At 37.7% G+C, this 23,072-nt stretch overlaps 1 protein-coding gene and 1 long non-coding RNA gene across 3 annotated transcripts in view; one reads left to right on the top strand and one right to left on the bottom strand.

The window, feature by feature from the left end:
• The window catches only part of LOC124171879 (inactive phospholipase C-like protein 2), a 219,758-nt gene extending 211,883 nt beyond the window's left edge, over nucleotides 1–7,875 (top strand). Inside the window, exon 21 of one of the 2 annotated variants that reach the window (XM_046551262.1) lies at nucleotides 4,144–7,875. In XM_046551262.1, coding sequence (XP_046407218.1) covers nucleotides 4,144–4,168 — 25 coding nt within the window. In that variant the 3' untranslated portion in view covers nucleotides 4,169–7,875. Of the gene's footprint in view, nucleotides 1–4,139 lie in introns of both variants that reach the window. The other variant, XM_046551263.1, reaches the window with a different exon arrangement.
• The window catches only part of LOC124171881, a 31,892-nt gene extending 22,133 nt beyond the window's left edge, over nucleotides 1–9,759 (bottom strand). The window contains exon 1 of the long non-coding RNA XR_006868002.1: nucleotides 9,582–9,759. This is a non-coding gene — a long non-coding RNA (uncharacterized LOC124171881). The remainder of the gene's footprint in view (nucleotides 1–9,581) is intronic.
• Between the last annotated feature and the right edge of the window lie 13,313 nt (nucleotides 9,760–23,072).

Genomic DNA, 23,072 nt, shown 5'->3' with positions numbered 1-23,072 from the left:
TATTCAAGAATATTTATTTTGAACAATTTAGCATTTTGGACCTCCTGGATACACCTTACAATTCAGTCGTGAAATAAAGAATGATCTAGTGCACCATGAGTCCTAAATGTTAAAGCTTAAAAAAAATGTTTGAAGGTGAATTGCACCCCAATAGTTAACGCATCCTTTTGTGCCTCATATATCACTAACACAAAGTTTGTCAATTTTCATGTACGTATGCCATGTTTAGCCCTCACTAGGCTCACGCTGATTGGGGTCCCAGGCTCTCTTGCAACCCAAACTGCCCACTTTGGGCCTGTGGCTGCCTGCTGCACCTCAAGGAATCTACCTAAAGCACAATGACCAAAGATGTCATCTTTTAAAATGTCAGCTCCTAAACCAAACATAAATCACCTATCCTTTCAATCGATGCAATAGCAATTCATGACAGAGGAAATATTCAGTGATAGCACCTTTAGTGAGTCTCAAGACAAAAAATTACACTCAAATCCTTTTTCTTACTCTCATCTACTGCTCAATAGATGTATACGATGACTCTTTTTATGGAACTCCATCCATGGATGCATGAATGGGTAAGAGGAAGATATCGACCAATGAGGCCATCACCCAGAGTATCCCAGTCTGACTAGACGAAGAAAGAAGCACTAAAACTTCTGGCATGATAGCATTTCAGCTAAGGGCTTTTGAATTGAAAACTCTGGTTTTAGCAGGAGTCAATTTGACCCTCAAAAAAAGATGCCGTTTAGAGATCAGTTCCACACACACAGGGATTCAGTTTCTCATTGATCTTAGCGAACTAACTGTGAACTGGACAAGAAGGAAACTGTGAAGGACCAGGCACAGAGAAATAGGCTGCAGATGCTTTTAAACTATTACAAAGCTATGAAAAGCCACAACCTCTTCCTCATTATCATTCATTCACAGTTTCTGGGTATCAATAAGCCGACGCTTATTTTTCTAAAATGATCCGATTTAAAAATTCATGGTCTCAAAATATGCAAATCGGTGAGAAAAAAATTATGGAAAAGTTCCAGGTTTCTGCGACATCGGATAGCTGTGCCTGAGGCACCTACAGCACCTCAGTGCAGGTATTTTGAATGTTGAGTTTTTCGACCTGGATAAAACATTTTCAGTGGTAAACATGATATTTAAGAGCCCTTTGGGTAAATATTTCAACCATTTAGATGTTCACAATCAAAATTAGGCATGAAAAGTAACTAGATCTCATGCAGTTGTTTAAACGTATTTACCTTGTGAAAACTCAAATTTTCCTCCTCCTCTTCGCTAAAAATGTACTTTTCATAAAACTGCCTTGACAAATGAGTCACATAGTCCCCAGCTTTTCATTATCACTCATTCTAGATCTACTCTGCTAGCATGTAATGGGAAGGAGGGAAGATCCAGGGGACTGAGGAGTGTTGCGCGAATTAGGAAACACGCAGCGTGGCTAGTGGCAGGGAGGCATACGGAGGGCACCTTTGAGGCAGCGTTTTGGCATCAAGGAATCAAGATACAATTAAATGGTTGAAATATTTGCCCAAAGGGCTCTTAATTATTATGTTTACCTATGACAACGATTTATCAGGGTCGAAAAACTCAACATTCAAAAGGCCTGCACTGAGGTCCTATAGGCGCCTCAGGCATGGCTAACTGACGGACCTGGAACTTTTTTTAATTTTTCTTACCAATTCTCATATTTTGAGGCCACAAATTTTTTAATCGGATCATTTTTGAAAAATAAGCACCCTTACATTTCATCACGACCCAAGGAGAAAGTACTTGATTTTTTCTCCGGTGAATAAGCACTTTACACAACTGATTGCCTTTGATTTAGCAACAAGCAATGGTCTGATGTAGTAATACCCTCAATTTCATGGATTTTTCCTGCTATTATTTTTTCTTTTCCATAAAAATAAAATTTTTGTTGTGGCCAGCTTTCATTGTACCCTTATGTTAATGGGGCTCAGCATGGACATTATTTTGTTAATGCAAAGAATACTCTACTGCATCTACTAATAATATTTGGAAAGCATCGTATGTCTAAATATGGAGGAGAGTTGGTTTAAATTTTCCTCTTTCAAATTCCCTGACAATCGTAGTTTAGGTTTCACTCAGAAAATAATTTTGTGGGATCCTATGGTGAGGGGATGCATTTCAGGAAAGGCTCCATTAGGAGAGAGTGTTCTTGCTAAAGATTGTTACTCCCAAACATTTTGTGGAAGTTTGATCTGCAACTGGCAACGGCTCTCGCAGAAGTCTCCCATTAGCATCCCATGTCAACTCTTAAAACATCAAAAGCAATAGAACATTTTATACAGTAGAATCATCAAGAAAGTTTCAGTCAGCTGAGCAGATGGATAACCAAAATAACTAAAAATTTAGATGTCTATTTTATGGAAACGCAATCAAATGAAAGAGTATCACCATCTTTGAGATTTACTATTTTTGGTTGTCAATGTTTTTTTTCAAGAAAGTTTTTCTTTACACATTCTTAGTCTTTCCCAGTGAAATATAATAAAGTCCTAAATAAGACCTTAACCCTTTCGAGCTGGTGGAGCTCTCTCCTAAGCACGACTGCTGGACTGAGCCCCAAGAGACTCTTCCGTCACCTCTGTACGGAGCATTTTCGCAGGACATTTGTTAAAGAGGGTCTCATGGATAATCACACACTCTTCGCTCCAACCTTTTTCAGCCCCTCCTGGCAGGGTCTCTGCATTATTTCGGACTGCAAGGGTAATCGGGCTCCCTCCTTTCTGGGGTTTATAACCCTACCAGCGGCATTGGTTCATGGTCAACTTGTGATTTATTTAAATATGAATTAGCTACATGGATATGTTGCCTGCACATAAAATCCAGACTTACAATTCAATCCCTCTGTTTTTTCTGCGCATTGCCAAATTTTAGAACAAAGCTCTACTATAAGTATTAATGGATATAATGCATCAATAATTTCCATGCTGATGTTTATACTGAAAACGAGATAGAATTTAACATTTATGGTAGAATTTTGTTTAAAAAATTCTAAACACTGCTCAAAAGGCAAATAATTCAATTCTTACTTTGTTTTTTGAGAAAGGAACATATATTTATTTTGCAAAATGACTGAATAAACAATATTATGACCACAGTCACTTACCACAAAGAGGGGTTATATAGGAGGTCTGGGTACCAGCTCCCACATTTCGAGGGTAAGGCCTGAGCCCCACTGCATTGGGTCCCGAAACTAAGAACTTTGCATATCCACGACCATCATACATGGGAGCACTGTCATACAAGCATGGAGCTGGATATTTATGGCATTTGTTTGCCTGCGTAGGAAAACCTCCAATGGATATTTCCGGCTTTCATTTCCCAGGTCAAGAAACATACAGCCGGATATTTCTAGCATTAGTAGCAAAGCAGTTAACAATGAAAAAAAAACAAGCTGATATGCTGCCAAGCAAAGCCTTTGCAATTTTCAGACTAAATTGAATAGATATGAAAAAACTGTAAATTCCACACTTTTTGCCCTTCATTGTGCCCAAATTTCAGGCAGTTATTTTGCAATCCAGATTATTATGATTTGCCTCAATACATGGATAAAAAGCTTTAACAAGCAACAGTTGTCAAAGGTTGTTTTTAAAAACTGCTAGTACCTAAAGGGAATGTCAATAAGTATCCTTTCTATTTGTAATTCAACTCCCGATTACAATACAAACTCCATAGCTTATCAATCTGATGGTTCTATAATTTTATTTCCTGATGTACACGCTTACTAATCTAAGGACAAAAATAGTTCACTTGTTCGGTTTATCACCATCACTGAACTAAATACTGATTAATAGAATCGACTAGAATAGAAAATGTGAGTCTTCATAAAAGTTACAAAAAAGGATCTTCACTTGTCAAAATTCCATATAAGTGGGTGCTTAAAATTTTTAATCAGACAGAAAATATTTCCCTGATAAAGACCCAGGATTTTGTCATTATTCTTTCACAATTATCATCATTTATATTACAGAGCAATTATCATGCTTTTTTTTGTTTTCGTACATCAGTGTTGCAGTACTGTAATTAGGAAATGCTGAGAAAAATGTAACATTCTTCTGCATTGAATTATTTTCTCTGGTCATCCTATAGTATTTTTATCATTATCCTAGGTAGTCTGCAGCATTTAACCATCAGCTGAGGATTTCTCCGTCCCCATTGCATCTTCTTCACACTTCCGGCCTACCAATAATGATAGACAAGACATCTGGCAACTTTGCTCTGAGAGCTCAAGGAGGGACTAGTTCAGCTTCTATCTGCTTGGCCATCAAATTCAGACTGATAAATAGGAGAATATGTAAATTTGCGACAAAAATTTTTAATCCTTTTTCACGCTTAGATTTGGAAAATTTTATGGAAAAGGAAATTAATTTTCGATATATCCACAGTGAAACTCTAGTAAAATATATTAAACTGGAAAAAATATGTTAATTTATATTATAGTCTAAAGCACAGAAATATTAGCCAGGAACCTTGAAATTGTAAGGTACTTGCATTTTCTGTGAAAGGTATCTGTTATTTGTTCTTATAATAAGTCTCTTAGCAGTAAAGTGTGATTTAGTTCATAGAAAAAGACGGAGTAGGCTCAAGTATGAATACATGGAGTGAAGTATCTTTTCTATACACTGTGATTTATACTGGAAACAAATTTTATATTTTTAAGAGCATTACTATTATGCCAATCAAGCATTAAATTTTTTTATCTATCTTTAAGTAACATTCAATCAGGTCTCACTGGGCAGTACCTACCTACATTCCTACAAATGGTGCTCAGAATTGAGTTATATTGTATAAGCTTAACATTTTCTAAGCATTTTTTTTTATTTAGAAGCGAATCTGAAAATTCTACTGTATTTACCCGTCTATTCTTAATAGATAAGTTGACGAGTAATATTTGCCTGTATTCTTTTGCATCAGAAAATAACTATAACTTATAGTGGCTAAATTGGTATCCAGTGAATAATAGTATTCCAAGGTTCAGAATTCCATTTATTTAATAATTTAAGTTATATTTGGCCATCAAATTTATTTTTAATGCATGCGTAACCAACATCAACTATTTTTCTGTACAGATTATTCCCTGAAAATTAAACTAAAATTTTCATAGTCTCTAAAAGTATGCATGAAAAAAATCAAAGGAAAATATTTTTTGATTATTCTCCAAAAATAAAATTAGGAAAATGATTCATTTTCCATATATTTAGGTAGGCTTGTGCTATATTTTTCATTGCAATTGTATTGTGGCAATATCAGCCCTGAACATTCATCCTGGGAATGCAATGGCAAACAAGCTCAGGTCAATGATTACATTTATACCTTCATGTCGTATTGCTTTCCATTGTTTTCTCTGCTAAAATGTGGTTCATATTAATTGTCTTAATATTATTTAATAATAATTCGTCATCCTGAATAGATACAAGTACCCTAAGATACATAGATAGTCATTTAATTTGATTTTTCATATTATTTTCTTCATTTCCTTTTCAAAATCCTTCCCTTACTTAAATGTGAATTTTATTGCTTTTGTACTATTGTATAACCAATGAGAGATATTTGAACAGTTAAATGTTTTTTCTAAAGGGAGTGCTGGGTACAATAGAGATAGAAATTCAGCCACACACTCAGGTTGTGATTTTTCACTAGAGCATCTACAACTAGGAAATATGTAGAAAGTACCTACTTCTTCTTTTCCTCTATTTGCATTTTTACTCATTTTCCACTGAATTGATGGGCTATTTGGTCATCTACAAGACTATGTAAGTAATTCAGGAGTCAAAGTGTTTTATTCGTCAACCTGTCTACACACTATACACCCGCTTGAAGTTGATGAAAGTACTGCTGCTTAAATTAAGAAATGCTGTCAGTGATGTATGGCTCATCATTTAAATGTTTCACCATACATGTATTTACTATTTTCATTTCTGTTCTTTTATTTTTTGGTAAAAATGTGCTATGAGCATTGTGATATATTCATATTATAATCAAAGACAATGAAAGATCTAATTGATATTGTGTCAAATATTAGAGGATAAAATGTCTTTCAATGTTTGATTACCACCAGTGTACGGTGCTATGGAATACTCATATGGAAGCAAAGTCAAAATCTATGTCTCTTCCGCCAAACAGATATTACTTTGGCATAAACTTGCTGTTTTGTGTTTCCCTGTGAAATAATGTTTCACCAATGACAAGCCTTGATGAAAGGTTTTGAAATGATCTAGGGATGTACTAGAGAGCTTGATACTTGATACTACATTAAAATTTTACCACCAAAATTGTTAAAAGTAACTGATTATTGTAAAGAAAAATTTTATCAAAATTATAAATTAATACGAAGTATTTTTATTGTTAATTAAGTAAATAAAATTTTTATTAACGACAACATTCAGTTGTAAAATTTGCTATCATTCATGATATAGAATAAGTTTCTTTCTACTTGCTACCTACAAATTGTGTGTGGCAATATTTGATTTCAAGTGGACCATAATGAAAATTATTTTTCAAAAATTAAATTTTAAAGACAGCTTTTAACAATGTTATTAATGTCAGACTGACATACTTAAATATTGATTTGGGCAGATGTATAATTGATTGTACTATCGTTATAAATTTGAGTAGTTATATAAAGTGGAATGCATAACAATTAAAATATTTTAATAGAAAATTAAAAAAAAGCTGTGCCTATAATTTATATGAGTATTACACTTAACCAAACTTTAGCCAAGTGTCTGAGTATTAAATGGTATTAAAATGTTTTAAATTTGTTACCTGAATATTGCAATCAAGTCAGGCATTTTCAAAGTTCATACAATTGAAGTTTCTGTCTAATGTGTGATGTATTTGCTGTGATTTGTATGACTTTGGTGCCCAAAATAGAACTACCGAATATTTTTTGTGCTTAACGATTAAAGATATCTTTCTGTGAAGTAACCTACTCACTTTTCCATTTTGGGTTTCTGCATGAGATCTTTAGTATTTCTCTGGACCATCTATTAGTAAAGACTCTGCTTTGCAGGACTGCTGGCATATTTTTTAGTGTCTTCAGGTAGATATACAATGAAAAAATGTGTGCTCAACTAGTTTAAGGCTCTCTCATGTGATCACCAGAACTATTAGTTACCATTCGCTTTGTTTGAGGAGTGTCATCATGTTTTGTATGACCTCTGTTTATTCATATAAATTTCACCAAGAATTGTAATTGAATAGGTGAGGCCTAAATGTGGTAAGAGAGCCATTATTACGTGTTTTGGTTTTTTATAAAAAAATGTACATTGCATTGCACTGTTTGAAAATGAAAGACTTAGTTTGCCTAAATTATCACTTATGTCATTATTTTAAGAAGGGGCTAATTTCAATTAGAAATTTGTATGGACAGAAGAAATATGTGTTGAATGTTTAAGATCAGTATGTATTTGAAAACTTTTTCAGTAGCATACTTATTTGTTAATATTAAAACAATGGCATATTTTTTATTCTAAACACAACAGCAATTATAGAAAAAAGTAAAATCTTTTGATACCAGTTTAGTTTCATCTAGAAAACAGAATTGTACACAAAAAGGCACATTTCATTCAATAGTATGCATTACATTTTTAAGCACTACCTTAAATTTTTATTTCCCTGTAATTTCTGTTTAAGTAAGAGAGCACTGCATGCAACTTCCCCTAAGATGGAAAATGAATGGATAAAGTGTTTCCTATTTTATTCAAGCAAGGTCTTGCTAATGTAAAATTCCATTGTTTTAATTGTTCGTGTAAAATGTACATATCTATTATTTGATGGAACTTGCTGATGTCTTTTAAATGTATGTTGGTTTAAATACCAATAAATGGTTCATAATTTTTTAAATTAGTACATCATTAATGCATTGAATGTTTTCCATGCTTCCACTCTGGTTAAAAAAAATCCATTGCCACCAATCACCAATGTTTTGAAGAGCACGTTGTTCGTCATCTTTAGGGCAGTCTGATCTATGGATTGATTAGCCCGGCTTCTATGTGATTGCCCAGGGGTCAAGCTAGATGTGACTGGTGGATTTGCCTAGTGATTGGGTTCCATGATTGGCTGAGTTGGAATCCTTGGTCTCAGTTAAAACTTCTTCCTTTTGTCAAATGGATCTCGATTGCTTCTTTCACGACCCTGTCCCAGTACCCTCGGGTATAGCAGTGCACTTTAGTGTCTTCCCATTTATTGGCATGGTCATTGTTACTGGCATGCTCTGCAACTGCCAACTTCTCATTTTGTGCCAGTCTATGGGGCCATTGATGTTCCTTCATCGCAGTTTCTATGGTCCCGCACGTTTCCCCAACATACACTTCCCTGCACTCACATGGTATTCTAAGCCCTGAACTGTGAGACCAGCAGGGTCACTGGAATGGAAAAGTCAGTCCCAAATCTTTTGTGATGGAAGATGCTATATTTGTCCAGTATCTTTGAAATCTCGCTTGAAACTGTGGAGACATAGGGCAGTAATGCCATGGCAGTAGGTCTTTCCTTCTATTCCTCCATTTCCATGGTTTGAACAAAGACCCTTCTGATGGCTATAGAGATTTCTCATGGTCCATACCTATTCTTTGAATCCCGTAATTCTCCTGGCAAATTCTTTATGTTCAAGATGGACCTCGCTCTATGAATAAGACACAATAGTACTGTTTGTCTTTGTGTCAGGTGGTGATGGCTCCTTCCGTTCAGATACAGGTTTGTGTGTGTTGGTTTGTGGTAAACCTTGCGTCCAAGTCTGGCATCCTCCCTCTTCTAGATGAGAATGTAGATGAGGCATATCTTGCCAAATAATCCATTCATATGCATTATAAAAGGTTTCAGGGCATCCATCTTATTTGGCCAGGTTGGAGCTGAGTCTACGACATGTTCTTTGAACTCCTCCACATAAAAATTGGCAATGGCTGGTGAGAGTGGATACCCCATGGCCAATTAATGGCCCTAACTGTTCGTAGAACCTTCCCTCAAACATAAAGTAAGTGGAGGCCAATACGAGGTGGAATAACTTCACTGTGTTAGAGTCGAATTTCTTCCTCAGCATTGCAAGGGTGTCAATTATGAGAACTCCAGTGAAAAGTGAAACTACATCCACATGCAGTATGATGTCTGTGGACTCAAGTTGGATGATTATAAACTATTAACTAATATTGATTAATAAGTGGACAGTTATTAACGTTGGATGGTTATCATTATTATTATTTGCTGCTGTACATTAGCCAACTTCGAATGAATGAAATACTAACATAAAATATTAGAGCACCACTTGCCGAACTTTTTCCATTTGTTCAATGAAAAAACTATTTCATTTGGGTAGAGCTTGTTTAGAGTCTTCCATGCGCAGTCCTTGAAAAGTGAATCTACATGCTATCTATCATTGAAAGAAGTAATACGCTATAGTCGCGTCACAGGGCAGTTTTGTCCCGCCCGAATAGCTGGTGATGCAGGGCCGAAACTAGCCTCACGTTTACAAACGAAAAATTAAAATAACGAGGGACGGGAAACCAAATGGGAAATGAGCTAGAGGAAACAACGAGGTAAGGTAAATCCCGTCTTACCTTTTGGCTTCGCCAACCTCCGCACTCCTAAGCACATCCTTCCCATTGAACGTCGAGGAGAGAGGTAAAAGAAGTGTGTCCTTCCCGCGTGGGCTCAGGCTCCCGGCGAGAAAATGCGATTTCTGCAAGGACTCCGTCGCTGAAACCGCTGAAACTTTTAAAGCGAAGACACGCACAAAACAAAAGAAACACTAAAACCAGGGCAGGTGGGAAAAGGGAAGTAGAGAGGGAAATTTAAAACTGAAAAGAATGGAAAAAAATAGAATAGGTCTGTTCCGGCCCAAATATCAATCACTATAGCAATATGTAGGATAGTGGGAATGGATAATTCATTATAGACGCAGGTAAGGTGAAAGAGATACATCAAGCCCAGGGATATTCCGGTGAAGTCAGTTTCTACTAAATTACCTGAAATAAATTTTTCACCAAAGAATGTACCTATATTTGCAAAAATGCATAGAAATGTCACTCATTATGCACACATAAATACATCATCAATGAATAAAAAATGAGGGTTCACCTATCCTTCCATAAGTTATGGGAACTAGGGGTACAACAATGAGCTGGGTATGTGGGAATAGGGTGGTTTCCTATTATTTTTTTATTGCCTAAATCGAAAGATTATTACTCCTGGAGTACGCATTTCACGCTCTTAGATTTTCGAATAACGATATATATTTTGCGCGATTAAATGAAAAGTGAAAATTTTCAAGCGCGCGAAAACGCGACGGCTAAGTAAGAATGCTGGGAAAAGTCCGTGTGACGTATTTATGGTTCCCGCTGCCGCCCCGTGAGATGACCTTGAGGTGAGGCTTGAGCACTGATACGATGCAGGCTGCTAGCAGGTAGCGCTTGGCTTAAATATGGATTATTACTACCTTATCAAACGAAGGAAACTTTCCGACCATAGGCAGTTTTAATAGGTGATTATTAAGAGATGTTTCCCTGAGCTCTGTGCCTCATGCATGCATTGGTAATCTCAGACGATGTAAAAGTCCTATCCTCTCGTGTAGAAACTAGGTCCCTGTGACGTCACGTGAAGTGGAATCGCATGGGCGCCAAGCTGGCCTTTTTCAAATGAGGTTAAAATTGACCATTGCCATTCGTCCAAACCGGTATTTCTAAAACGAAATAATTTGTATATTATGAATACAGTAATGGTGGGTAACAAATCGCAATCAATGCCTTTCGGTTTCTTTGATGAAGGAAACTACCCTATAGGTACCCACCACAAGGCGGGAGGGGGAACCAGAAATACGTCACACGGAGAGATTTCCTTACCCGTCGCGTTTTCGCGCGCTTGAAATTTTTCCCTTTTCATTTAATCGTGAAAAATAGATATCGTCATTTAAAAATCTAAAAGCGTGAAATACGTACTCCAGGAGTAATAATCTTCCGATATAGGCAATAAAAAAATAATAGGAAACCACCCTATTGTCCCACCAAGAACGATTGTGGGGGGCTAGCTACCCCAGAAATCAGAGGTTGAAGCTCACCTTTTAATGGACTCGTACCAAATTGCTTATCCCTTGCAACTCCGCACTGATTTTGAACGTAGCACCAAACTTTATTTAGAGAAGATGAAACCTCCCCCTATTTATAAAACTGAGTTGATGAACTCTTTTTATTTTCCTATTTACATGAGTCAGGAGTTCTACAACTGAATGGTCATTGCTTCTCCCTACAATTCAGGGAGATAATTGCACCCCAGAGGGGAACGGGGTTTAGTTTTGATGGTCAGTTTGTTCGTGACCATGTTTTCTCTTAGGACATGTGATGAAGAAAGACTTCTTTCTGAAGGGTGAGGACGAGTAGGGGAGAGCGGGCTTGCAGCTTATACTAAGGCATTTTTATTTTATATCTTTTAATTGAAAACATCAATGAAAGAGCCAATCATTTTATTTCGAAGGAAATACGATATTCCACCAATTCTTAGCTTCATATTTGGAAAATTTAACTTGCTTTTAATGTTGAATATAAAATACCCATTTTACAAAACCTTCACATTGCACGGTATTGCCCCGGCAATCAAGGGCGTACCCAGGATCAAAATTAGGGGGTGGGGCAAGCCATGGTTGTTCAAGTTTTAGGGAAGATTAAAGCATGGAAAAGGTGAATGAAATCAACATTTTCAGGAAACTGTGATAGCTCTTTATTAGTTTTAAAAATTATTTGCTTGAAAAAATATTATTTTCCTTAAAGACATTTTTTGCTACTAGGGGGGGGGGGGAGCTGCCCCCTCCTGCCCCTCGCTGGGTACGCCCATGCCGGCAATTCGAAAATGTAATTTAAACTTTTATGCCATCATTTAATTGAGTAAAACATAGCATATTAGCTTTCATTAAAATTAATATAATACCGAACCCCCATTTTAGTTGCAATAAAAGTCAGCCAAAATAAAACTTAAATTTAAAGAATCCTTTTGTTTTCACGATAAATTATTTTATTGTAGCATCGAAATATGAAAATTCCATAAATAGTACAGAAAACTGAAGACACGACGGATGAAGGTCGTTCAGGTTATTGAGGTGTCCCGAAAAGAGTGAGTTTGAACTACCGAGGTTCGCCAGTACTTGGGAGGTTTGGCAACTCACCCATTTAAAGGTCCTTCATAATTCACATGAAAATTCTTAAAACATAAAATTTTGATGTTTAAGTTGTTCAGAAAATGTATGGCACTATGTGGGGCATTATCAGTCAACACGGGGCAATACCGTACACCTTTCGCCTTGCACGTCATTGGCCCATGCAAGGTGTACGGAATTGCCCCAAAACGATATGACGCAGCATTTTAACCCTTTCTAACCCAGAGCTGTTTCTAGGAGAAATCAAATTTCAAGATTTTTCATTTTGAAAACTTGAAAATTTTACACTCAATGATAATTATCCTGTCAGCTATGTATTTCGTCATTAAAATTTACACTACAAAATAATATTTAGCTTAGATATCTCCTAAATAGAGCTGAAATTTTAAACATTTTCAATGTTGCTTAGAAGCAACATTTGGTTTTAAAGGGTTAAAACCTAACCTATAGTAAGAACAAAAGAGTACTTGTGTTTGGTATTATAAAATATCCCATGGTATGGACTATTCAAAACCTCTAGTTTGAATATAATCACTATTGACATGTTTCACTTGCCTCAGTTCGAGTTTTTCTTTAAAATTATAGGAAAAGTTGAAAAAAAAAAACAGAAAAAAATTTCGACACGTACCCGTGCGTACAGGCAGAAGCTCCCAAACTGTCTCTATCGGTTTCACTTTCCTTCCGAAACGCAGTAGCACTTCCCAGTGCTCACTACAAACTCCAGCGAATCTAAAATTACGGTGCGCGGTGTTTCCCCGCCGTACGGTATTACACCGGTCTCCCTTAACTTTAATTTTCAGAAACCTAAACAAAATAAGTGCACCATAATAATGTCACAAATCATTTAGTGTCCAACAAATATCATCTGCACTTCGTATGGAATGGTCAGGGGCGGTGTGGGGCGATTGGGGACCCTTGGCTCATGACGGGGTCCTCCTTACCATTCGGGGGTCTTGTCCCACAAAAATTTAGGAATAAGTATGTATGCCCGAAATGGATTTTGACGATATTATGGCTCTTAAAAACTAGATAAAAGTTACCTAATAAAAAATAGCAATTTCGTCAGAAAAAATACTGTGATGAATGAGGACTTCACAGACTGTAAAATTTAATTACGTATCGTATTATGGTTCTTTTTTCTATCTAGCAAACTTTTCCTTGAATATGTACTGAAATCTCAAAAAAAAAAACTCTAAAATGACCTTTCCAAAAAACTCTTTTAAAAAATCATCCGATTCTCATTTATCTTCTGACAACTTTGCATAATTATTTTTTATATAATATGTTTACCCTTAGTATGCTATCAATAAAGCAGCTATTTAAAACGCCTTACTTTATCAATTGCAAAAAAAAACTTTGGTTCAAGTTATATGAGTCTATTTTCATTATAAATTTCATGTACGCTGCACGATAGACACGAGCGTTATGGGGCCCCTCTGTGCTCGGGGCCCTCAACGATTGCCGATGTGGTCAGTCCGCCCGTGGGAATGCTTTTTATGGGGAGGCAGCTGATATCTGAGGTCATGTGCGCCATGTGTGAAGGGCAGGGAAGGAAGGGTGGAGAGGACTCAGTGTCGTCCTTAGCTGCTCTGTACGATAGACCACAAGAGGACTAAGGGCTAATGTCCCATTCAACAGATGAGGTGTTGTACTTGATGTGCCCTCCAGAAAGTACTCAAGCAGGGATTGGGCAGTCTTTGAATTCCTGCCACCACCGGGATATGAACCCCGGACCGACTAGGTGGAAAGCCGACTCCCAAGCAACCACACCAACAAATTGTATGTTTGCCTGGAGTGATTACTACAAAATCACAAAGCATTGAAATGCTATCGGGCTTTTTGCGATCTTGGTTGCAACACCGTGCAAATTAAGGACTAAATATTAGGGTTCAATCGCGCAACGGTCTTCAACTATGAAAAAAATCGATTTCCCTCGTAAAAACTTGTGTTTACTTTTTTACGCGGGAATTGCGCTTGGTTTAAAGGAATTGCCACTCGCTAGATGACTCTTTAGTGTTTCAGCTGTTATATGACATTAACTGCGTCTTCTTCCGATGAGGTACTTCGTCAGGGGCAGATATAATAATGACAACGAAACTCTGAGAGTTCCGTTGCCATTATTAAACTTCTTCGTCCGATCAGATACTGCGCAGCTCCACAGGTAGGTCTACCAATCGCCATTGTAGTTGGCAGCAACACTAGAAAAGGGTGGAATTGGAACAATAATTTAAACCGTCGCATTCCTAAAATTAACGGCAATTTTTTGTTGCTGATGAAAATAGACTAAATTTCATTGTTTTTAAAGAATGTTTTTTCGTACTTCTAACGATGATAGGCAGCAGCTTTTATCAAATACATATTCCTATTGATTCTCATCTTTGGATATTACTATGTAGTTAGAAACTTGGTTATCAAAGCGACCCCTCTTTCAGCTGTGTCATTTAAATCTTCCAGCAGCTCCATGGTCCTTGCCAGTAAGTATCGCGGCAGACCCAATGCCAGCGGCATTCCATTTTTCTAGAAGCTTGAAAGCGCTGTAACATGGTGCGCGTCCAACTACTAAATCGAGCTTAGGAATCGTAAGCACTGATAATCAGCCGGTGGATGTTTAGCGAGTGATTAGAGTCAACGAAATACTAGCCGATGGAAGGTAGAAAGAAGAAAAGTCGATAGCACTCAGGAAAAAAGAGTCTCCGAAAAAGGTTAAGTAGAAAACAGACCGTTTAGAAAGAAAAAAAGATTAATGAAATAAAAGGAATGGGGGAAATGTGGAGAACAGAATCAACGATTAGAAAAAGAGGATAAATCTTGAGATAACCTAGAGTTGGATACATAAAACGCCGGTTTAAGAATAGCCCATTAAACGTAAGGGAAAGGCAGGGAGTTTTCATGGGAAAAGTCCAGGCAAGAACCCTGGAAGTGAGAACCCAAAGGAACATCAATAGCATCGAGCAGGGAGTCCAATTAACCCTTTCTAACCCAGAGCTGCTTCTGGGAGAGATCAGATTTCAAGATTTTTTTATTTTGAAAACTTAAAAATTTTGCACTCAATCATAATTATCGTGGCAGCTAAATGTATCATTATTACAACTCACATAAAAAATAATGCCTAGATTAGATATTTCCTAAATAGAGCAGAAAATGTAGACATTTTTGATGTTGCTAAGAAGCAACATTTGGTATAATGGGTTAATCGGACTAATTGTCCGTAAAGAATCATTGATTGAGGCGGAAGCATAGCAACTGATGGGGATGGACACTGACCATTGGACAGTTTGGATTTAGTCGGTTGAGGAAGGCAAATCAGGATATATGTCACAAAAAGATGTACGTGCGCGTGGTCTCTCTTTCACCACATTTACAATTTCCTCCTTTCCATATCCTACTTTCCCACTCCCTGGCTGGCAAAGATCTGAAAACACGAATTTTGAAAGGCTTGGCTAAGGAAATAGTAGCTTCCGGCTCTACTACAAGAGAGCCCCGCCCACTTCTACATTTTCTTCTTTACTGTAAGGCCCCCATGATCATCATTAGTCAACCATCCTAAGATTAGTTTTACGCAGCTCTCCATTCCTCTCTCCTATCCGCTATCCACATATTTTATCCTTTGCATCCTTTATAACCTGTCCCATGTAACTAATTCGGGGCCGTCCCTTGCCCTTCTTCCCTTCCCCCTGTCCTTCTACGATTGCTTTCATCAGGCCATCATGTCTCAGAATGTAGCCAAATAAGTTGTCCCCTCTTCTGATCAAGGTTTTTAGAAGACTTCTCTTTTCTCCCACTCTTATTAGCACTTCCTCACTTACAAGGTCGATCCATTTTATCTTCATCATTCTTTGGTAGCACCACATTTAGAATGCTCCCACTCTTGACTTCTCTGCTGCTGTCAACGTCCAAGCCTCACTTCCTAAGAGAAACATGCTCCAAATGTATCATCTAATGAATTTTTTCTCACTTTTATGCTCTTACTCTCAGCTGTAGCAAGATTATTCTTTCTGTAGAAAGCCCTCTTCGCTTGCGCTATTCTAATGACTGTTTGTTTCTTGCCTCGTCCGTTTTTGGTATTTCTGCTTCCCAGGTAAAAAAATAACTCTTTCACCTCTTCAAGTTTATGCTTCCCTAGGTTAATATTTGTCTCAGCCTCCTCTCTTTTGCTGCATACTAATACCTTAGTTTTCTTTTTGTTGATTTTCACCTGATATCTGGCCATTGACCTTAACATATTTGTCTAATTCTTCTTCAAATCCATCTGTGTCTCGGCTATGACTGCTATGTCATCAGCAAATCGCAGCATACTATTTTTTTCTCCGTGGTTGCTAACACCCAAAGCCTTCTCCTTGATTTCCATATAAGAAAACCTTAGGCCAAACAACCATTAAAAAAATCTGAAACATAGGTAGGTACCCGGCTATAGGTATATGACGAAAGCAAGAAATGAAATGAGCTAGAGGCAAAAATATTTATTTAAAAAAATTTAAGAAATTTTTCAAAAATTATTTATGCGATTGATCTTTTGACCCTCCTCCCCGTAGTCTCGCCAACCAGAGCCATTCCTCAATGTTTCTCTTCACTGTGGCGAGGTCAAGCTGTAGTCCATTTGCTCCCAACAGTCTGGAAAAATAAAATAATTACTAATTTTCTAATGACTAATCAATTCAAAGGAATGAGAATAAATATTCAAATGAATTAACCGGGTAGTTACCTCAGCATCTATACAAATTTTCCATAAACTATTCAAAACATAACTTACCAAATATTAACTCAATAGTGCTTCAACTTTCAAAGGGGACTTTATAAGGGGCCCTGCCCTTCATACAAAACTGCTTCCCCATCTCATCGATCATTATCATTGTGTAAATTTCGTTTACTGTCTTTTTGTCGGCAGCATAGAACAACTTTTCTGTTATGACGCGGTACAATAAATTCGAAGTGTGTTCCAACAAGTGCTTAGCCCGTGATTGCAAATATACTATTAAAGCTAAAATAATTTAAGTTATGAAAAAATACTGCAGCCACAGAGATCAATGACTTCAGTAAATATTAATAATAATAACACATATATAAAAATATTACTTGTAATGGGTACTAAATTATCATCATCTTTAGATAAAGTTCAGAAATGATATTTGAGGTAGGTAATTCCAACATTCTAAATGAACAAAATTAACCAAGAATCGCCAAAAATCTCCTATACTCCTTGTCGGAGGTAATTATCGATTCAAAATTTATTAGTTCCTCCAAAGTGTCCATAGAGAGACAATGCTTCCAAGGGCATACCCAGGATCATAACTAGGGGGGGCAAGCCAAGTTGTGACATTTTAGCAAGGAAAAGGCGAATGAAACCAACATTTTAAGAAAACTATAACAGCGCTTATTAGTTTATGAGATTATTCCTCGAAAGATAGTTTTATTTTAGTTACATATCTTTTACCAATGCATATAATATTTCGTGGGTTTAAAGGAAATTTGTTAAATACTTTCGTTTCAATTCAGTACTGATTTTACTTCAAGACATTTGCGATTTTTGCCTCCCCTCCCCTCCCCTCGCTGGGTACGCCCATGAATGTTTCAATTCCATTTCTGGAGGGAATGATTCCCTTTTTAGATCAATGCTTACGGATTAAATTGCCGCTGAAAGCCACTGCTTGGATTGCCTACAACACCTCTGCCTTATTTTCGCTTATCGGCCGCTCTATCTCTTTCTTCATCTCCGCGATCTCAATTCGAATGAAAGACTTTATTTCGGCCACGGAAGAGAGGAAATACCCGTGAACTATACCATCTGTGAGATGTTCCTATGAATGTAAGGAATGCTTAAATTTTCAGCCCCCTCATACTTGAAAAGTTATGTTATTGCTTACCACTCAAAGCAACGTCTTTTTTCTTCATGGCCTCTGGAATGCATGCATTCACTGCCTCGGCTATCAAAGAATCTTCTTTCCTTCACTTTCTTGGCTACAGTGGCGCAGCGTGGTCACTATCAGTCCACGAGGGCATTGGAAATCCTTCGGCTTTCTTTTGCTGCCTCTTTCTGCGGCATAAAAAAATCTTTCCAGATCAGAGTCATTACAGTCTGCCACCTCAATATCAAGCTGGGAGTCGGCAAGCTTATCTGGAATAATGATAAAATAATAATGGAATAAAATATCATTAGCATAGGACCATAAAAAAATTACGTTGGAAAGAGGGGAGACTGGGTACGGTTGTGATAATTTTCATTTGATCGCCCTTAGTTCTGTAAGTAGACTACTAAGCTGATTGAAGAGTGCTTCTTAATGTAATTTATACATTATTATACTTTTAAACATTAAATTTGTATCCCTGAACACATTTTTGGCTCATAGGAGCAAGTTATAAAAAATAATAAGTGTTACAACCGACCACACCCCAAGGGCAGTTGTGACATGTTTCCAAAATACTTTAAAACGGTCTGAAATAATTTTAATTGCAATAATTATTTAACATAATACAGAATAATCTTCTTTCTGATATCATAACAACTTAATTTTAACATTGTAGCAAAAGAAATAAAATCTGAGAACCCTCCAATCATTTGCAACTAATGAAGTAGTATAGCATCAAATATTATTATGCCCGTCTTCGCATATACTCTGTAGTTAAAGAATCAGTCTTCATTAAAAATTAGTTGAGAAGTTGAGTGAACATTTCCAGCTATGCTTTAAAGGAATTCCATCAAAATATAAAGTCCATGAGGATAGTCCAAAATAAATGCCCGCGCCACGAGTTAAGTATTCTGACACTACTGCTATTGCTCTGCCGAAAGGCGAAAACACTTTGTTCAGAGCGACCAGGGTCGGCCTTAGGGCGGGGCGACCGGGGCGACCGCCCCGGGCCCCGCGTTCGTGAAAAAAAATTAAAATATACGATAGTTTTGAATCAAGGTATCATAACGGCGTAATTACGAAGTCTGAATTTGGGAGGGGAACACATACTTAGCCAGAGAGTAGTAGGGATTCAAAATGCTCGAGTTTGTAGATGGGGTATAGAGTTTAATATTTTAAGTGAAGGGCCCCGCACTGAAGGTTCGCCCCTAGCCCCGCACCTGCTAGGGCCGGCCCTGAGAGCGACAAACCCCATGCTGACAATGTTTTCATTTTCGCCCGTGCCAGAGCTATTGCGTTTACGAACACATCTTAGCACAGACATGCGATTGACTCTTTAACGCTAGAATGCCCGGCTGGGTCAATTTGACCCAAAAGAGGATATTCATGTTGATTATTTTGAAAGGAATAAAAATTTTAGACTAATATTTCATGAATTTAAATTATTTAGTTTTGTTTACCACTGTGCAAAAGTTAGGCCTAATATTATTATTTTTTTCTATTTTTTCTCATCACTTGTACCTGCCATGCTCGGATGGCTCATTTTGAGCGAGACTATCATATCCATTTGAAGCCTTTCTACTGTTCTTTGTATTCAATATAACGGTGTGTTTTATACTGATTTTTTGTCAAAATGTTGACGTATTTTTTTAACCTGATACCATTGAAATTCATTGTACCTCCCAAACCCAAATCAGAGGAAAAGTGATAGGTATTCACAAATTAATGGAAGCTAGTGTCCCAAAACAACATAGAAATTGTTGAACAACTACAATTTTAATATTTATCGCCTAATTAAATTTTCTACTGCCCTCCCAAATGCTTCATAAAAAATATTAATAAATAAATTGGGAAGGAACTGAGTATTTTGAGTAAAACCTGAAAACATGGTCATATTGGGTCAAATTGACCCACTCGAGCAAAATAGGGTGTAAGGATTGGTCGGGCATGCTAGTGTTAACTCTCTGAATATCCGCAGCTCTCCGCAAAGAAGTCCTTCGTTTCACTTCTATGTAATCGTATTCATAGTGCAATATACCACGCGGTCCTCATTTAGTCTTTCTCATACATATTCTGGTCATCTAATACAAAAAACAACTTTTAATTATATCACAACCGCACCCAGAAAAAATGTCACAACCGTACCCATAGCACTCTTTCGCAAAAAAACAAACGCCATGCTGACACAAAAAAACTTCCTAACAAATTAATCGCTGCTATTGAACCTTTAATGTCTATTTTATATCGAGGAAAAATACTCAGCTTTATAGCTATATGCTTGTAACAAAAATCATCAAAAGAAATCGAACAAAAATACTTACTTTTGACAGTTGAAAACCAATAATTATCTCTGCTAGCGTCCATGGCGCGCGGCGGTTGACGCAATACTGTGACAGATTCAGACGTGCAACTTGCTCCTCTATCCCTTTGCATAGTGCGCTATTACCCATTATTTTCCAATAAGACGACTGGCACAGCCGTACCCAGTCTATCCTATAAATAATATCCTAACAAAGGCTGTAGTGACAAACTTCAATTATATTTTCTCATATGATCAGTGGCGTGGCGATAGGGGGGGGGGTCCAGACCCCCCCGAAATATAAAACACAATTACTTTGCTTCACAAAAGAAAACAAAATATTGAAAAATCATGTATTTACAAAAGATTTCTTTGAATAATGAAGTTTTTTCGATAATGAAATGTGTGGGCATTAATTTAAAACCCTCTATTTAGTACCCATCTTTACAAAAATTTTCCCCCTAATTTTGAATGCCCCCGAACAAAATTCCTGGCTACCCCACTGCTCATGATTGACAGGGGTCATACTGCTTTCTAATCATTTGCTGCACTACAGGAGCAGGAAATGTCGCTGGAGTGTACTCGTCATATGATTGGGATGCAACATTAAATACTCAACTGTCAGGAATTTCCTGGGTTGTGGCTTCAGACAACTTCCGTTGGGGAATAAATTCTGCAACCACCCACTGCATAGTGTTGAAAGAAAAAGTGAAACTTCGATGCTTGAATTACTTTTGAATAATTCATTGGGTCACTTTAAGAAATAACTGGAAGCAATCAATACCTACGAGAACTTAATTTAATACAAGAATTTATGAAGTGAAAAAAGTTCTTTTAAACTCAAACATTAAAATACAATGTAATATCTACGGTGGTGTTATAGTGGAAGGTTTGCCTTAAACTTTTCTGGGCTTTGAAGTACCCATTCTAAGTCCACGCACCCTACACAATGGCTTCAATGCATCATCTTCACAGTAAAATTGAAAGACTGAAATAAATGAGAGTTCGACTACCCAAATGCCCCCATTAAGCCAAAGAGGTCACGCTCTAAAGTTCCACACTTTTTACATCTTCAATAAAAAACCATACAGGCATCAATTCCACTTGCAGGGCGCTTTGAGTAGAAATCAGTGCATCTGATATTGATTACACCTACCGTCTTAAATATCCTGGTGGCAGTGTGTGTCTATGTTTGCCAGCTGAGTCCGGTGATTTCGACAATTGGGTGTTCAGGTTGAAAGAAATACATGGCAATGTCACGTGTCAATGAGTCTAGTTTACGGAAATGAGATGGGAGGGATTCAATAACATGGACGGGAGACGCTGAAAACTGATTGGAGCCTAAGTGATCAGAGTTTAAATTTACGGGCGACCACCGTGCTTAAAGCAACGGAATGCCGAAGAAAACGCACAATCACTGGATGAGATGAATTTTACACACTCCCACCAGGAGATTTAAGGCGGTAAGTGTAATCGATATCAGATGCACTGATTTCTACTCAAAGCGCCCTGCAAACATTGCACACCACGGAGTCGACATTTTGTACCATCGACGTTGAGAACACAACGTATTTCGACAACGTTGCCAAGGCACTCCTGTTCAGCTACATTGAGTCGAGATTAAAAAACCGAAACACGTTTTGAGATCACTATAAGTATTCTCCTCGTGCAGGCTGTCGATACGCCGGGCGATACTGCCGAGGGAAGTTGTGATACCTTTAAGGGCGTTGGCGTGGTCAGAGGTGGACCTCTGGATATTCGTCAGAGAGACTTTCATTTCCTCTAAGTGCTCCTTCACCTTGGTGATCAGCTCGGTGACCATGGCAGTGAAAGATTCGTCTCCAGAGGCGATGTCCAATCGGGGTCTCAGGGGTGTGGAGTCGCCATGAGAAGCACGCAGCTGGGATGTGCCGAAGTCGCACACCCACGTCTTTCGCAGATCTTCTACAGTCTGGACGCCCACATCTGACACAGGGACTCGGGCCGCATGATGAAAAGACTTACATTCGCCACAGGTGAGGTTTGCCTCTTAATGGAATGACAATTGCAAATATGGAAAACTACGGAAGAAGCGATGTAAAAAAGGACGGCATTCGGAAAGTGATGGGTCGAGCGACCACTTCTTTGGTCACTGAAATGCCATTGCTTGAGGGATGGAAAAAATGATTGTGTGATTCAGGCGGTAATTCAAATTCCGAAGACTGAAAAGGGCTATGCTTACAGGGCGTTCTGAGGCAAATTGCATCTACCTACACATTTTCACTGTTTAAAGTGGTGGAAAAAACTTTCGCTGAACCTATTGGCGTCTAGTAGTGGTCAGCTCAGGAACTGAATTAAGTCGTCCAACTTCTAAAATTTTCCCCTCATAATGCTCTCATAAAATCGGGAATTTACCAACCATAAGCCACATGAACCAGGGAAATTAATCATATCCGTCGCAGTATGACAAAGCGTAGAAGAACAAACTACAAATTCTTCCACGTGATATTTGTGAACACAGCCGACATATTGATAATTTTAACCATTAATGAACTCATACGTTCCTGTGGAGCAGTGGATAGTGTATTACGCTACGGAACGTATGTCCTAGCGATCAAATCTAGGTGACGGATGATTGGGTGCTGCACACACAATGAGGACTTTTTTCGGATCTTTGAAACTTCGCAGAACCTAGAATTAGTTGTAGAAGATGTCGCATGATTATTATGACTACTAAGATAGAGCCCACATATAGGGAGTTTAAACTGCTGCAGAGCCCATTGGT

The sequence above is a fragment of the Ischnura elegans genome, chromosome X (genome assembly GCF_921293095.1).
Source record: "Ischnura elegans chromosome X, ioIscEleg1.1, whole genome shotgun sequence".
Taxonomy (NCBI): Eukaryota; Metazoa; Arthropoda; class Insecta; order Odonata; family Coenagrionidae; genus Ischnura; species Ischnura elegans.
The sequence above is the reverse complement of the archived record's forward strand: the minus strand, read 5'-3'. Positions and strand labels throughout refer to the sequence as shown.